Genomic DNA, 18,180 nt, shown 5'->3' on the forward strand with positions numbered 1-18,180 from the left:
ATTTTGTCATGTTTCTCTGCAAAGTCACCCTGGATAGACACATAATATAAAAAATAAAAAAATGCTGGTGGACAATGGAATGAGCTCCCAGCCCCATCCCCCGCCCTCATGCAGCTGCTTGGCAGGCAAATGGTGCAAGCCTGGCCTATGCTGTGTGTAGAGAAATGGTGCACAACACGGGATGGTTCCTGCTATAATTTTAAGTTTAACTGCTGTCATGTGGTAAAATTTTCAGAAGCTTACTAGGACACAGAAAACTAACTCTATCCTTCGGTAGAAAATTCAGAGCTAGATTTTAAAGGTTCCATAAGCATCTGCAGATGCAGGTTCTGTAGCAATTTAATCTTGTCATCCTCGTGTATTTACCGGGGCATATGTATTTTTAAATATCTGTCCCCTGCATATACATGTATATGACTCATGTCTGGAAATGCGAATGATGATCCTAAATAATTCAGGGATCTTAAAAACATTTACCCAGTGTACTTGGAGCTTATGCATAAGGATTTTGAAATTATTTCCAAAGGTTTAATCCTCTCTTGAACCTCATTAGGTAGAAAGTGCATTTGGCTGAGTACCACATCACCCAACACCAGGTCTAGCAGCCGATGTGGCTGCAGCTGAATCACAGCATCCCACTGGCAGAGCTGGACACCTGCAGATGACTGCAAGGAATCCAGGCATCAGACCCAAATATGAAGCAGCACCAAACATTGACAATTACCAGCGGCATCAGCAGTTTGCAAAGGGAGTGATTTCTCTTTTGCTCCCTCCCAACCAGGCTTGAAGCTCCCTGTACCACCAGGCCGGAAGCATCCCTAATGCAGATGATTATTTTGCAGAGGTTGAATTTGTCCTAGTCCACTTGGTGCCTTTGTGGCAGGAGCACATGAAAAGGGTGAGCAGCCCAGGGGTGCCAGACCTGTGCCTGGGTGCCATCCTGACAGCCCCTTATACACCAGCACAGCTGCTCAAGGCCAGGCATGTGAGGGATTCAGACACTTGCATTTGCCCCAAAACAGGGCAAAAAGCGAAATAGTGAAATATCCATGGAGCAGTAAGGTTTAGAGACTTTGCTATAGAAAAGCCTGGTCTTGTCTACAATATTTGACATTTTCTGTGAAAATGTAGTTTGCTCTTGAGCTGGCCCACAGGAGAGACTTCTGGGAACAGTGCAGCATTAGGGTGCTGCTGGCAAATTCCTCCACCTTTGCACGATCCAGTTATCTCTCTGTATCTTTTCTCTCTGTATCTGTATGAAACAACTCCTGAACTCAGGCTGCTTCAGCAGGTACTTTTCATTAACACTCTTTTGACCTTGACTCTGATCATGAAACTCCTGGGCAGCCTTCTTCCACACACCACAGCCCTTGGTGCTGGTGGTCCCTTGCTTTCTGGGCTATATTTGGGTGACACACAGGCTCTTTAACTCTGGCTGAGCAGATACACCCACCATAGCTAGAGGGAGATACTGACATATCAAATATGTATTTGTTGCCTTTTCTGCAAACATTCTTGCAAACAAATTCAGTTTCTAAACGCAACTGCTGTGTTTGATCCCTTATCCCCAGGCACAAGCTCCTCAAGTTCTCAGATAAAATAGTTTCTCGTGATCTTTAAAATGTTTGTAGCTTACGTGTTTCCAGTCGCTATCAGCAGTTTGTTATATTCCATCTTAAATCCATCCTTGAACACTGCTATCTTGTTCTTGATATCCACAGCTGCAACCTGAAATCATTTCTAAATAATGTTAAGAGATGAAATCTCAAGACATTCACTGAGATGCCATGTGCTGATCCAGAGGCACCCCAATTGCACCAGCCCACCAGGAGCCTCTTACGGCACACCTTGCTTTGTTAATGACTGCAGAGAATGCAAACCATTTGTTATTATTTTCTACTTCTGAATTGCTTTCTTGCAGGGGATGATCAGCACCCACTAACACACACAGGCTCAGAAGGGAAGACTTCAGAGCAAGCTTCAAGGCACCACCAAAATCCATAGCAGCAGCATATACCTGTTAATTTTTAAGCCTTGAACATTTTTGTTTGTTTGTTTCTTAGCTTTAGTCCCCTTGGTTTCTGTCCCCAGCTCAGCCGACCCAGATCTTAAATCATCCTAGTTGCCATTTCACAAATCCTTGAAAATTCCCAATATGAATAAAATAATAGGGAGAAGTATTTAATCCATCACTGTCTGTGCTGCTTGCAGGCAGATTATCCTGATCAGAGGCCAGTTGGTCACCCTAAATCCATGTGAGGATGACAGGCAGATGGCAGGTAAGAAATGATGGTCACTATGGATTTTGCACAGGAAGAAATTGCATTAATTATGACTTAGAAAACCACAGGCAGCCTGACCTTGGAGGCACAAAACAGCCCGGGGAATGAGGGAGACTTGGCATTTCTGCAATGGAAATCAGTGAGCTGAAAACAAAGACACAGACTTTGTGTGCCAGCACCTGGAGAATAATCTGCAGGCACAATGGTGAGACCACACCGTGCAAACACGATTCTCCTCACCTGCATTTCAGTCAGGACTTCAATGTCGTATGTGCGGAAAAATTCCTTGGGGCGCAGGGCTATCTGCTCCGGGTGGGAATCCATTGACTGAAAAAAAAAAAAAAAAAAAAAAAAAAAAAGACTGTTTTTCTCTTAATACCTTTAAATTGAATACCTCTCCACTCCCCTCATGAGGAAGCTGTAGACTGTGATGAGGTCCCCCCTCATCCTCCTCTTCTCCAGGCTGAACATGCCCAGTGCCCTCAGCTGCTCCTCATACATCTTCCCCTCTAGGCTTTTCACCATCTTCGTTGCCCTCCTCTGGACACTCAGACACTTTCACGTCCTTTTTGTACTGTGGTGCCCAGCACTGCACACAGTGCTCGAGGTGAGGTTGCACAGTGCAGAGCTGAGCGGGACAATCACCTCCCTTGACCGACTGCAATGCTGTGCTCGATGCGCCCCAGAGTACAGCTGGCCCTCCTGGCTGCCAGGACACACCGCTGGCTCATATTCAGCTTGCTATCAACCAAAACCTCCAGTTTTACTGCAGATTCTTTAAACACCCAACATTTACCAAGAGAGGAGTTTCTGACCCCACCACTTCAGAGTGCTGTTTCCCAAGCTGGTGCACAGGGAGGGCAGCAGGAGCAGTACAGAGCCCCCAAAGCCTCTGCTGCCGTCCAGTGCTCCTGCGACAGGAATGGGGACACAGCAGCACAGCAGGGAGCAGGTCATTGTCCAAAGGACATGGAGAGGAGCAGTCTGGAAGGAGTTTGGGACAGGCTGATAATGACAATGCTGCAGTTTCAGGAGGCAAGAAGTCTGCTGCTTACAGCTTTATATGCTCCTCCTCTAGTGACTCTTTCCAGTGCTAATACCACTCACAAGAGGATTAAGAAAAATCCCCCTTTCTTCACCCTGCTCTAGAATATTCTGCCCTTTTTTTTTTTCCATGAGTTTTGTGCAACTTCCAAAAGCAACTGCAGCCAGATATGTTTAGCGGAGAGTTTAACAAATCATGTATAACATTTCCATTGTATGAGGTGTTTTTACTATTTAAAGGAGATTGAAGCAGGCAGTTTAATGGTCACATGATGGGAATAACTCTCATTTCTGAGAGTTGCCTGGCTGGGACAGAGACCATGAACTTCTCAGAGATGCCCAGCACAACCTCTGCAACTCAGCCAGCTGCTCCTTGCCCCAAGCAAATCTTGTCCAAGCAGAGCAACAGCTTGAATGCTCTATGCATGTTTGCGTTACAAATGGCTTTGTCTTGGAGACGGAAGCTGAGTCAGATGCTCTGATTACCTCTCCCCTAGATAAGTGTCCATGATGTAAAGGGGAACACACTGTCTGCTCTTACGTTAACTCTAAGCTTCAAGACCAATTGTTGCTGTTCAACCTGAGTTGCTGGTCTGTTATCAAGCAAAGCCCCGTGTCAGTGATAAAAATGTGATTAGAAGACCAACCTGTCGCTACAAATTGGCATTCAGAATGGAATGTGTGCCAGAAAAAGTGATCTTTGCACTGAGATCAGGCTATCTGATGAGCAATAATATTAGTAACTGTAGCAAGGTGCATCACTGCATCTTAAGAAACATGCACTAATAAAAATCCAGGTAGACAATACCATTTGTTTACAAGCCCCATTTCATTGCTTTAAAGATTTTGATCCAGAAACATAGGAAGCAGATCCATTTAGGTACAAGCAGGCCAAGACAGCTGCTTGTAGACCTATGGAGAATGACCTGGTTTCTATGCTGGTGAGTTCTTGTTCGGAGTTTGTACAACTCACAACTCCTCTTCTGTGTTCTGACTTTCAGTCACTAACAGAAAAGACAGCTCAAGAAAAAAGAGAGACAGGACTAATAAGGAAAAAGAAACATGTTGGTGCAATGAATAATGGTGGAGAAAGGACATAAGGCAATTTGTAAAACTCAGGTGACATACTCAAGATGATACAAACCTTACTGAGCTTTGGTCTATCATAGGGCAAGTGTCTGTCCATTGTGCACATTACAATCCTGTCTGAGAAACCCTCCTGGCGCAAGGTCTCTGCACAGACTAATCCAGCTGCACCTAAAAAAGAAGGAAGAGCCATGGTATTAGGTGATCTGAACCCTTTGAATGAACTCAGACAGCAAGGCAGTTGTCCTGTGCATGCTGCCTGGAGCACAGTAAGCCAGGACGGATGCTGCACTGACACTAACTCCAGGGATGACCCTCAAATGAGTCCTCCTTGCAAATTCATTTTTTCATAGAAAGAACTCATCCAAATCCACAGAGCTTTCAACAGGGACACTGGGGGACGTTTCTGAGCCAAGCAGTGCAGGGCAGCAGTGGGCAGCCTTCAGCAACCCAGCACAATGGGCTGTGGTCACTTGCCCTCGACTCCACCAGGCGTGGCAGCATCTCAGCCCTCTATGCAGGGCTGGAGGGGGAGTCTCTTCCCACCTAAGGAGCTTTGAAATCTCCCTTCCTGTTCACCAGAACAGACCTTGTTCTTCAGAAAGAGCTGTCAACATAGCTGATCAAGCCTGAAAAAGCTCTTTCAGCAACAACTAACATCACCCGCTGAGCATATTGGCTCAGGATTTGGATGACTATTTACCTGCAGCCATGCTGTGCTCCCTAAAGAGCCCAGCTGCCCCTGGCCAGCAGGAAGGTCACACTCCACATCTCAGTCAACAAACACCATGGGCACAAGGAAGGGAAAAATGCTGCCCAGCAGCAAGGGAAGAGCAGGCCTGGCTGGTTTTCCCTCTCTACTCAAGCTGTGAGACATAACTTAGATGATAGGAGCAGCAGATCACAGCGTGCTGAGCATTCCCACAGCTTGCATCTGGTGACCTGAGGGCTATAACGAAGTGAGAACAACCAAAGTGCCCTGCGCAGCCATTCCCTCCTAGCCCCAAGGTCCAGCATGGCACAGCCTGTGCCCTCCCACCCTCTGCTTCACCGAAGGCACAATCCAGCCTTCCAGTGCAAATCAATACCTGCACCGATGATCAGCACGTTGGTACTGCTCAGGTTATAGTTGCTCAAGGAGATGCACTTTGCCATCATCTTTGTCCTCCTCTGTGTCTGAAGAGCCTATGCCACCAACAGCAAGAAAAACAGTCATTATCCTTCAACACAGGGTTCCAGGTGAGGTCTCAGGAGAGAGAACCAAGGGGGACAATCACCTCCCTTGACCTGCTGGCCTTGCTGCTTTTGATGCAGAAGCCATCAGAGGCCAAAATCCATCACAGCCCTCCTCACCACATCCCACCTGCACCAGCTGGAGCAGTGTGATTCCATTCCAGTGACCTGTGGGGATCCAGCCCCTCAGGTGGTGAAAAGGTCCAGTTGGGCCAGAGCACTGAGCCTCTGTACTTACATATGCATATATGCAAATGTGAACCAGAATAAAAGTCTTTGTAGAAAGAATGGCACTGGCCTCAATAGGCTTCACTCTGCATCCTGCCTTGGAGAAGACAGCCCTCCCTGCCCACCCACCCCATCCCTCTCCAGTTGATGTCTGTGCAGAGATGAGCTCCGCCATCACCACGCTGCATTCAGACCCAGCTGGTGAGGCCACGCATCTGAAGGGAGAGGCCTGCTTCATGGCCCAACCAAACTACAGGCTGCTATGAGCTGAAGGAAACACGGCGTGAGTTCAGGACAAGCATTTAGCACGACATCCTGAACTCACAGACACCTCATCCAGCTCAGGCACCCTGGAGCAGCTCCTACCAGTCAGGGGAGTGCAGGAGGGTGAGGCGGAGATGCTACAGCTCTGCCTGGCTCCACTCATGTCCCAGGGACAGACTTCAGGATGTTGCTCGAGACAGGGTTGGGCTAGGTAGACCTTTGGGTTACTCATTTTGAATGCTCACACATCCTTCTGCTCAGGTACTTCTTCCCCTGCCTTCCCCCGTGGAGGCAGCCATGGGCCTCATTTTTGGGGTGTCAGCAGTGGCTCAGCCTCTCACCTGCTTGCTCGCTCGGATGTACACCTTCTCCTTTTCGATCTTCACCTGAGGATGACAAACAGCAGTGGTTTGCAGGACAGCAAGCATCTCTGGTGTGAAAAAGGTGCCTGCTCCGTCTGTGCACCAACTTCTGAACACAGCAGTGGTCTCCCCAGCCCACCTGCACTGCAGAGCTCATGAGAGAGCTGTCCAGGCCCCCAGGATGCGTCTTGTCTAACACCAACCATGCTCTGATGTTCAGTGCAGAAACTGCCCGTCTTTACCTGACTTCTCCCCCAGCTTGAGGGCTGTTTTCTCCTGCACAAGAAGCCTCCCAGACCATGCACCTCCACCCTCACCTTCCCAGGACTGCCTGACATCCAGGGGGTGCAGACAGAATGACAAAAGGAGATGCAGGGAGGAGGGAGTGCTGGGTGATCTCCACTGGCCACCCCACCACGTGTGTGGGAAATATTTGCTCCATACCTCTGCAGAAGCCATGCTAACATTCATTTCCTCTGCTGCAGGAACAAAGGTTCTCACCTGGAACCTGGGCAAGCTGTCCAAGCCAGGAAAGTCCTCTATGTCACCAGTGCTGATGTTGAAGCAGGCTCCGTGCCAGGGACAGCGGACTCTTCCTTTGGACAAAACCCCTGCATGAAAGACAGCATAGCCACATCAGTACGTCCCTGCCCACAGCCCACTGAGGTCAAGCTGCTGCCCCCAGCTGAGGGCAGAGGGGGCAGAGGCCAGGTCTCACTGCCAATATGCTCCTAGGATTCTAGAATTCTTCACAGTTTCACCACAGCTGCTGAGCGAGGCTGACCTGAAGGCCAGAGGTTGCAGTCCAGAGCATGCTGCAGTGGCAGGAGCTATACACCTCCACGCAGAGCAGTTTCAATGTCCAGACTCTGAACATATCTCTGTGACACTCCTCTCTTTACCTAGAGCTGTCATCTGTTCTACAGGGCATGCAGCAGCTGTCGTGGACATGGATGGTCAGCAGCATCTTGGCTGCTTCACGTGGGCTTCTCCAGCTTGTGCATGGGACTGGTCCAGCCGTTTGGGCTAGAGGGTGAGGTGCCAGCTGGGATCCTGGGTGTGGGATCCTAGCTCAGATGCCCTCACTGAGAGTGCCCCTTCCAATGCCTCCATGCACAGCTCCACCAGCTCTCTGCTGTGCCTACAGGATAATCTCACTCAGGGATCACATCACCAGGTCCTGAGTTCATCTCTACAAGACCGGTACCACCACAAGCAAGCAGTGCCTCAAGCAGAGCATCACGTATTTAGAGCAAGCCTATGTCAGAACAGATGCTGACACATCAAGGAGTATGCATGCCACTGGAAAAGCACGGGGCATGTTCAAAGCAGTGAGGTCACTCCTCATAAGTATTTGCTCTGAGTCTGCTACCTTGGACTTTGTCTGTCCCTGCCTGGAAGAACTGGCTCGAGGCAGAGTGAACTGCTACAGTTCAGCTGTGCTGGGCTCATCCTGAGTTGGTGTATTTGCTTGCTGCACTGCCATGTCTTGTCACTAGATGCAGGGACTCAGGGGCCACCCATCCTGCATCTCCAGTGAGATCGCTGTGCAAGGCCACAAGGTTGTTGACACCAGATGGGGACAAGCAAGGCCAAGAGCATGCCTGCCTGCACCCAGCACTGCTGCTGGTGCCAGGACAGCATGTGAGGATACCCTGCCACCTTCCCCAGCACCCCTCCTCCAGCCAAGCGCCCACAGTTAAGGCACACAGCCAAGATGGCACTACCAGGGGCCCTTACTCAGGCCATGAGGGCAACCCACTGTACATCACCCCACTTTCACCACTGACAACAGAGACGTGTCTTTTTGCTGCTGAAATAAGTCCATTGGACCAAAGATCCTTCCCTCATGAACATGATTTTGATTTATAGGGAGTTGTGGATTTTTGTTTTTAAAGACTGAATGGCCTGAAAAATCATAAAATGCAGAAGATTGTTGTGTTGTTTTTTTTTTTCCTTTAAAACATCTTTTAACTCCTCAATGGCTGAGAACCAGTAAACAGAACAAAGCCCCATAAAATGAGGCTCTGTTTGGATGCAGTGAGCTGAGGCTGTCTCACACAGTCCAAGAGAGGTTCAGACCCCAGCTGAAGAGACAACACAAAATGATGCTAGATGAGTTTCGTTCTCTGAAGTCACCCAAGCAAGCCTCAGGCCTGTGTCAGTGAGTTCACCAGCAAACCAAACCCAAGGCTGAGTACCCTTGGAGGCTTCTGCACTGCCACCTTTCTGAAGACACATTTCCCTCATCGAGAAGATGCTGGGATGAGGTTAAGAGGAATGGCACTACCCGATACTCCCCACAGCACCCATGAAGGACCTCGGGGCTGCCCTTTGCAAACACTTAACCTCCCATTTTTATGCACACAGCAAGTGATACAGACAGACCTTTAACCAGCGGGGCCCCATAGTGAGGGCATTTGTGTCCCATGGCGTAGAACTCGCCGCTCTCCTTGATCAGCAGCGCCTTCCCGCAGCCCAGGTCCACCTCACGCATCCTAAGGAGGAGGAGCACAGAAGCAGGTGGCAGAACAGCCGGTGCCAAACCCTTCACCCTGCACTCCAGCCCCATTCCACCCTGCCCAGCTCCTCCTTCCTCCAAACTGCTTGCCAATGGCTCTGGGTGGCTCGCAGGTATTGCCACCCCTGCCACCAAGCTGGCCTTGGAGGTGGCTCTGCTGCTGCCAGCCCACACCAGATCCAAGCTGGGTCACCAAGCAGTGCCCAGGAGAGGAACTTGTGACCCTTTGCGTGCTCTGTGTCAGGGGCTGGGCTCTGGTCCTGGCCACGTCATATGGGTCACATTTTTCTGATAGAAACCCCAGGACATCTACACCTGACTCCCCTGCTCTTTTCTTCTGCTGTTTTTGCAGAACACAAGTCATATGGCAACCTGCTCTCCTGCTCAGGCTGTTGGCCCAACTCTGCATCACAGTGGGGTTTTATCTCCCTGCTGCCCCAGCACTCAGCTTCAGGCTTTTACAGGAGCCAACCTAAGTGCAGGCAGTCCCCCAGGAGGCAGTCAGGTGCTCTTTGAAGCACAGCTGTTGCTTGTGGAGATACCCTGGAAAAAGTGTAATTAGCACAGCAAGCATCCCGTATACAAAGTTTGTGGTCTCACGATAGGTCCCCCACCAGCTACATCGGGCTCCAGCCCCAGCCACCCTTGTCCTAGCCAAAAGCACACTTTTGCCAATCATGCACCCTCTCTCCAAAACAAAAAACAAAAAAAAAGCCACCACAGCATCCCCACCTGCTGAATGTGTGGTTAATGATGCTATCAGTGCTGGGAAGCTGAAGTTTAGAAAATCATACAGGTTGCAAAAGCCCTTCAAGGTCAGAAGTCCAACCACCAACCTGACCTACCAAGTCCCATCACTAAACCACATCACTAAATCTTACATCTCTTAAATACCTCCAGGGACGGAGACTCCACCACTTCCCTAAGCAGCCTAGTCCAATGCTTGATGACCCTCTCCATGGAGAAATTCTTCCTAATGTCCAATCTAAACCTCCCCTGGTGCAACTTGAGGCCATTGCCTCACATCCTATCCCTAGTCACCCCAGAAAAGAGACCAGCACCCTCCTCACTGCAACCTCCTTTCAGGTAGGTAATCGTAGAGAGAGCTGCAGAGTGTTTCCACCTCACAGTCCTATTCAGGCTGCATTAGGTGTACTGTATGTATCACTGGTGTGCACACAGCAAACCCCCTGTGCTCAGGAAAACTGGCTATGTGCGAGCCACAAATGCTGTGTATGCACCACACACCTCGATCTCAGACAAACAGGACTCACTTTGCATGCCCACTGCAGTTTGGGTAACATCACCCTAACCAGCACCCAGGCTGCAGACACACTTCTCCTGGTGAAGAGGGGTGTGAGACCAGTGCTCAGTCCACAAGCATGCCCAAAACACCTGCAGAACTACCTCAGACAAGTCCTCAGGCACATGCATGCTTCACCTGCATGAACTGTCCCACTAGAGGAACAGCAGATGCTGATTTTCTTTGCTACCTCAGTCAAAAGCAGCAGCACAGCTCATCACACTTGCCCTGGGAGCCATCCAGCCCTGTAAGCTGGCAGACGCCCTCCCAAGCAAGGCAGCTCTGCTCCCTCCCCATGCAGGACACTTGGCACTCGGGTGTCCCTCAGTCAGCACAATGGGGATAGAGCAATACAAGTCCTGCTGCATTCCTCAGCTGTGCAGTGCTTCAGATAAAACCTGTGGCTCTTGTTAAATGACAACCAAAACTACACAGGAAGATAAGATAAGATAAGTGACTTTACAACTTACCTAAGGAACTGTGTGATCTGACAGAGGGAAAAACAAGACCTGGCATCTTGAAGGCAACGCACAGCCACCTTCACTCAGTCCAAAGTGAGCAAGAGAGTGGCTGGCACTGCACTGCTCCCCACTGAGCTGTTTCCCCAGTGGGAAATTTGTCCTCTTGCCCAGCTCCCCTTCTAATCTGGGCAGCATCAGTAGAAGTTCAGCTCTGGCCCACAAAGGACGTGGCAGAGGAGGCGCAGGTGGCTGGGGGCTGCTTTCTGGGTGCAGCTCCCTGAACTAAAGACATGGCCAACTGTGTGCTCCCCACCCCGGGGCCTGTCAGCCAGCTAGGAGGATGTCTGGGCAAGGCAGCAGCAGAGCTCATGCACCAGAATCCTTCACTGGTTCTACTGGGACCGTCCTGGTGCCAGAAAGTTCAAAACTAACTCTATTAGAAAAAGAGTCATTCTGAATTTAAAATGTCCGCTGATGGGAAGTCTGCTGCAGTACTTGGGAACTTGTTTCAGTAGTTAAATGCACACACAGTTGAAGTGTGAGCCAGTTTCCTGACTGATTACAGCTTCTAACTCTTGCTTTACCTGTTGCCTGTTCGACCAAGGAGCTTTCTGCTACAGCCACATATGTTCTTGCATGCTGCAGCCAAACCACTCACCCCTCTGCGACCTACAGAGTAAACCAGGCTCTTACACTCGTTTTCTCTGTTATAATGCATGCTTTCCAGGGAATATACTTATCTAAGCCCTAGTTTTCCATTATGTTTCTTGCACTGGGGCACCAAAACACACCAAACTCTTTTAAGGAACACCCCGAACATAAACTTAGCAGAAGCTGCCTCCATGAGCACCTGGCATTTCCTTGGCTGCAATGACTACAGCAGCCACCAGGCTACATATTCTCCCTCTTGACTCTCGAAATTCGGTAGGGCAGATTCACCGTCAGGATCGCCCCTGTGCAACAAATATTCCCCAGGACTGTCTCTTTTTGGCTTTGCTCCAGCCACAAGTCAATTCCAGTATTTGCCTGTCCTCTCCCAGGTCCTTCTCTCCCTGCCTTGCCTCTGTCCATTACTTGCCCCAAGCAGCCTTACACTCACTGTGCCTTCCTTACACCCAGTGTGTCTTTACTGATGCCTCATCAGAGGCCATTCACCCCCAGGTCCTGACAGACCTCCATCCTTCCTCTGAGCAGCAGCAGAAATTGCAGTGTCGGCCAAACCTCTCATGAAGATTTAATCCAGCAGAGAGTCCAGTGCATCCCTTTGTAGAATGGTTTAATACATGAATTCCCAGAGATGAAAAGCACAGTTTATTCCTGGATGAACTTTGCTAACAAGAATTTATAGCTCATGATGCCCCGTAAGTTTAGCATGAAGTAGCTTGTATTAAATGGATTATTCTAGATCATCATCACGTATTATTCTACGGTATCATTACATGCAATAGCAAATTAAAGCAAATGCTCCCAGATTCCAGCTACATCCAGCTTCACCCAACTGCTCACTGGATTCAAATTACATTATTTTTCACACAGTTCAGCCTGTTTGGATTCTGTCATATTAATGGGACACGCTGCAGAAAAGGCTCATCTATCCCAGGTAAGAAAAATGTGCCTATAAAGCACAGTGACTGGAACAGGCACTTTTCAGAGTTCAGAAAACTTGTAAATCAGGGTGAAATTGTGCACAGCTGAAGTGTGCTGCCATTAGGAAAAACTTTGGAAAATTGCATTTTTGGTGAATGAACAAGTCGAAAGAAATGAGCTCAGCTAAAGAAACAAGGCACTGCAGAAATGGTGGAGCACACGATCAACCCCTCCATCCCACACATGCACTATTCATGCTGCTTCATAAAAATACTAAGGCCAGTACAATACTAATACTAAATTTATTTTGTAAGTTATTTGTAAATTTAAATAATAAATTAATAATAAATTTGTAAATTTATAATTGCCGAGGTGGTCTAACACAACCTGAACAGAACCTGCTGAGAAGTTCTGTTATAGAACATCAGGTCTGTCTAAGACGGGTCCCAGGAAGGACTACACACTTTGAAGGGAACAGCAATAATTCAGGTAAAAAACAGTTGTGGTTACTTGTCTGTGATGTTATTTTATTCAAGATATGAAAGCAAAAAATCATTTTAACAAGTTAAATCATCATCTCCAGAAACTAAAGAACCAGGTAGAGGGTCTAGCTTGGATTATAAAGTCTCCCAAGATTTTTCAAGTTACCTATAAAGACTTTAGGCACTTACTGTCCATTCTCCAGGTCCTTCACATGGCACACAGATGCTTCCACCACATCCTTTGGGTTGTGGTAAGGATTGCTGGCAATGGGGTGTTCCTCAAGATGATAATGCCGGGCAGTCCCATTGACTTTGTAAATCAATGGGCTGGCTTTCCCATTGGGTGACATCTCCTCTTTGCTTCTCTCCTTCTCGGGTATCACCACCTCAATTTTCACTTCAACTGCAGGAACAAACAAATCTTCATTAAAACAAAGCCAGAGGTTTTGCTGCCATGATGACTCTCCCTCCTTCCTTGGACTTCAAAAGGGGCTGACAGATGTCATCAGAACTGACATTTTCTGTTAGCTTGCTTGGGAAAAAATATTTGATAGCAAACTTGGCTTGATTACTTGAGTCCATTATTCCACTGCTCTTTCTCAACTGTGCACCTTTGCATTCATAAAGTAAATATCCTTGCAAGTAGGCATTACTCATTGGTGCAAAACAATCCATCTATCACAGTTCCTGTCCTGTTTAATGCAAAATAGCTTCAGGAAGTTACGCGTGAGCATACCAACAACTCTAGGTCTCAAAGAGACTTCAAAAAAATCTTTTGATTGTTCGTAAATAACATTAACTGGAAGCGAAAGCCATCACTGAATAGTGTTTAAAGCTGGTTCATTAGATGGAGACCAATTAATAAAGAACTAGTATTAAAAATGCTCAACATTATTTCTGTAAGAGGTTTTCAGTGTGGAGTGAATCTTCAGCATTAAAGGGGAAAAGCAAGAATTGTCTGGTTTACTTAAGTTAATACTATCGAGCATGTTTGACTATAAAAGCATCCCTGGCCATGTAAGGTCAATCGACAGCTTTCTGGAAGAGATTCTCAGTGATTTCACTGATTTCAGACTTTACATTCTAGCAAAGCATGAGGATCTGTACCCAAGTGGGAGCCAGACAAGCACTCTTCTAGTCTCAACCCCTCGACTGAATGTCTGTGTCTGAGCCCTGCACCTGCCAGTGTGATCCACTCGTGCCTGGCTGGGCAGTGGCGATGTCCCAGCTCCAACCTGCACCTCCAACCCATGCAGAGGCATGGGGGCACAGGAGCCCTCCCAACACCTTCGTGAGGATCACATCCGCACAGAAGTCCTCTTCCTGGGAGCCAAGAAAGCTGCTCCCTGTAATAGGAACCCCTTGTGCCCATGCAGTGGTGCTAGGAGTTGCCAGGAGAGGTGCTCCCACATCAGCTCGTTCCTAGATACTCCAACTTGTAAGCGACAGAAAGTAGGAAGAATTTCCTTGGTCATTGACGGTACTAGTCATCCAGCCTTTCCTTGGGCATGACTAGTTAGGGTCTCTGAGCATCACTGGGGTGCCACAGGAGAAGGAGGACAGTCACAGCACATGCCAGGGCCTTCAAGGAACTGTGTTTTCTTCTCAAATCAGTCACGCCAGATGACAGCTTTGACTTTAAAAATATATATTTCAGGTCCATAGCTGTCAAACAGGCACAAAATATCACTTTATCTCCTAGGCACCTCATGAAACTAAAGCCATTAATATTTATAATAAACACCAGGGGATTTTATAGCAAGCTGGGCATAATTGCCAGAGACCAAAGAGGCACCCCAAGCACGTGGGTGAGTATTTAGCTTTCCCAGTCTTGTAAATGTAATGAAAATGAAGAGCTGTACAGAAGATAAAAATCAAAAGCTCACAACTGAAACAGGTTAAGGACAGGCAAAACCAGGGGAATACCACGTCCCAGTATAGTGTGGTAGGAAACTGCTCCCACAACATATGGCAACAGCCCAGCATAAAGCAGAGAGTGGTCAGTTTGCTCCAGCCTAGCCATGGAGCCACGGAGGACAGCAAGCAGCTGAGCATGGAAAGGGCAGGGAGCAAGGGCTGGGCAGGCAGGAAATGAAGGTACTGAGAGCTACGAAATCAAGGACACACTGCTCCCTCATCTCTGTCAAATCCCCACTGTTTCCTGCTTAACAGAGCTGAGCATACAGTCCAGCTGAGATGAGTGGAGATGTCAGCACATTTTGCAGGTTTTCTCTCAATCCAGAAGCAGAGATGGGGAAAAGGCTGGCGTGGAGGTTACCACATTGACAATCTTTCAATAAATGAGTAGATACCAGACAAATTATGGAAAACAAATATTTTTCTCAGCAGGGAAGATGCCAGAGCAAAGGAAACCACCAAGAGATGATCTCAAAAGAGATGCTCCAGCCATGCTGCTGAGGTCAGAGCACAGAGGCTGCCCCTCGCCTGCCATGGCATGGCCAAGAAGACCTCTGCAGCTGTCTCCTATATAAGACAACCACACTTTTCCCCTTCTGGCACACTGGAAACAGTAGCTTGTTATGAGGCCTGTGAGCAGCCACTGTCTGTGCTTTTCCACATCAGCATCTAACACTGCATTGTGCCCTACAACCAGCTTTCACTTGACAATATGGCATCTGCAATCCTGCATGACTGGATGAGGCAGTCCCTGCATCCATCCCTGGAGCTGCTTTGTGTTGAAGCACCCAACCCTCACCATCATCACCATAGGTTCATCTATGGCTCTGAGGGACAGAGCCAGAAAAGTGAAGATCTGCGCGCCTACGCTGAACTTATAGAATGACAGAAAATGTGAACTTCTGCTGCATCACTGTATCTGCCATCTGCAGGAGTTACTGTACACAAATAGGTCCAGCTCTATGCACTGAAATAAAAAACGCTGTGATAAGCCCATGTCTTCCTGGTTCTCTCCAGGGGCAGTGCAGTGACACAGCTCCACTCCAGCAGGCACCCAGCAAAGAGACTGCTTTTTAAGCGTGGCTGTCCTATAGCATTTGGAAAAGCTGGCATGAATTTTCCAGCACAGAGCTAGGCAATGTAATATACATCTGTTTATGTCATTTCCTGTAAAACACTTCCAGTCAAAGAAACATGAGAATCACTTCGTACAATTATGAGGCTGATCAGTAATTCAGCAGGAGCTAATGCACCCACAGTTTCTTGTGACTTAACAGCTCTGTAACAGGCCATACCGGCGTTGCTAAAAATCAAGCACCAAAATGATGATAATTTTTGGTGTGCGTGAAAACAAAGTGCCCTGGACTGGTGTCTGCACCCAACTCACCCAGGGCTGCTGGACCCACAGCTGGGCATCACCATGCTGCTGCAGCCCCCTGTGCAGGATGATGCCTTCAGCGATGCTGATGCTGCTGAATTCTCTGCTCGTGACAACCCCCCTAGCAACTGGCCAGCTGTCTTGAAATTTAGTTTTCCAAACTATGTTTGGATCATGTGAGGACACGGAGCACCTGGCAATCCATGAGCTTGCATGAATGAAGATGGAAATTTAGATCTGAGCCTTTTGCTTGTTTCCCTGTCAGAAAGATGCCTGCAGAAAGCAGCAGCTCTCTGGCACCACTACACTGCAGCATTCTCAGCTCTGCTCAGCTCTCATTGAGCAGGGACTGGTGTGCCACCCAGCTCTGAATAAATGTCACCAAGGAAAGGAAGATGAAGCACCAGATCTTATCCCCACTATTTCAGGTCCCTTGTCTCCATACAGGTTGATTCTCTCTTGCCTCTCCCCAACCCTTTGTCCACCTCAGTCCCCATCTACATGTACACGTGCTCACCCATGCCTCCTGCCCACATGTCCCTACCCAGTGTTTCCTTGCCCCAGCCTCCTTCCCCTTGACACTGCTCTGCCCTTTTTTTGGCGTGAAAGATACTCAGAAAATGGTAGAGTTAACGACAAAATTTTAAGATCAAATGTGTCTGGTTCTACCCTTTCTCTACAGAAGTTACCACGCTCCTAAAACCCAGGACATGGGCAGTGAGAGATGTGACAAACATAGTAATAATATATATATATATGCAGAGACTGAGGGCTAGGCTTCAGAACAGTATCTGGAGTCATGGGACTGCAGCACTAGAACAGGAGACTACATTGCTACTTGAACATAAGTTCTTAATTAAGCAGTGATCTTTATATCAGGATTGGTTGGGCTCTGCAGCAGCAGACGGACTTTGGGGCTGGGTGCAGCCAGCACAGTTATTTACTCCCTGCAGGACTCCACTCCTGCACTGGTTATCTGCCCATCGGAAGGTCTTCCTGGAATACAGAAATGTGTTATCAAGGTTATCTTAAGAAATGCTGAGACTTTGGGGAAACTGAGGGTCTCTCTCAGGTATAAGAAGATGGAGCAGATAAGGACCTCATGCAGACCTCTCAAAAGTCTCTAAATAAGTTAAATTCTATTGACTTCAGGCTGTACTTGAAATATTTCCTTCATGTTAGAGCAGTACTAATAGAGAAAACAGCGCTACTTTGTCCTTGCATGGCCTGCTCCTCATTTGTACAGGGGATAGGTGGATTTTTAGAAATAGTAAAGTCCAGAAGATAGCTCTGACAGTTCACTATTCCTGCAAGGAACACGAAAAACAAGTGTCATAAAAAGGTTGTGAAACCTCTGGCAGAGCAGTCAGTATCTGCAAATCTGTATTTGTTTATCTCACTGCACTCAGAGGTTTTATAACCACCAAGGTGAAGCACTTGCAGTCATTGGTGTGCGAACAAGAGCTGGGGAAAGGCTCATCAAGCAATTCTAAAGGCTGCTAATCAAGAAGAGTTGCAGGAGTGTTGCTTACAGGGTGGCATTTTCTGTCATTGGCCCTAGCATGCAAATACAGCTCCACATGAAAATACACAGTTCAGGAAAGGCGCCTGCAGAGCACTTTTGTTTCTGCATCAGTCCAAGATTAAACACAATTTTGCTGATGGTATACAAAATAAAGTGGAACTGCCAGCAGACTTTGCTACAAGTTTGTTCAGTGATGGTGTTTATTCCTGGATGTGTTTTCACTTCTTAAAGACTTCAAGGAAGGCTATCAACAGTGTGGTTCTTCACAAAAGAAAACTTACAGTTTTGCAGGGAATGTGAAGACAGGAATTTGACCACACTATCCAATGCCATATTATTTGGGTACCACAATCTCCAGTGAAATAATCACAGCACAGGTCAGTGACAGAAACCACCTGTAATTTTTTCCTTTGTGTCTCAGAAACTGCCCACATCAGCATCAAAGAGAACTTGTATGCAAAGCAAGGGCAGACGACTTCAGTCTAGGGACACTTGGAGGCTTGCAGA

The 18,180-nt window shown here is 47.8% G+C and overlaps 1 protein-coding gene across 6 annotated transcripts in view; it reads right to left on the reverse strand.

Moving 5' to 3' along the window:
• AIFM3 (AIF family member 3) overlaps nucleotides 1-18,180 on the reverse strand; it is a 39,981-nt gene that overhangs the window by 12,630 nt on the left and 9,171 nt on the right. For all 6 annotated transcript variants that reach the window (XM_084538968.1, XM_084538966.1, XM_084538969.1 and 3 more), the window contains 8 exons: nucleotides 13,043-13,256; nucleotides 8,888-8,997; nucleotides 7,001-7,110; nucleotides 6,479-6,523; nucleotides 5,501-5,597; nucleotides 4,471-4,583; nucleotides 2,523-2,609; nucleotides 1,637-1,728 (listed from right to left, as the gene is read on the reverse strand). In XM_084538968.1, the coding sequence (XP_084395094.1) occupies nucleotides 1,637-1,728; nucleotides 2,523-2,609; nucleotides 4,471-4,583; nucleotides 5,501-5,597; nucleotides 6,479-6,523; nucleotides 7,001-7,110; nucleotides 8,888-8,997; nucleotides 13,043-13,256 (868 nt within the window). The remainder of the gene's footprint in view (nucleotides 1-1,636; nucleotides 1,729-2,522; nucleotides 2,610-4,470; nucleotides 4,584-5,500; nucleotides 5,598-6,478; nucleotides 6,524-7,000; nucleotides 7,111-8,887; nucleotides 8,998-13,042; nucleotides 13,257-18,180) is intronic.

The sequence above is a fragment of the Aythya ferina genome (genome assembly GCF_964211825.1).
Source record: "Aythya ferina genome assembly, chromosome: 17".
Classification (NCBI taxonomy): Eukaryota; Metazoa; Chordata; class Aves; order Anseriformes; family Anatidae; genus Aythya; species Aythya ferina.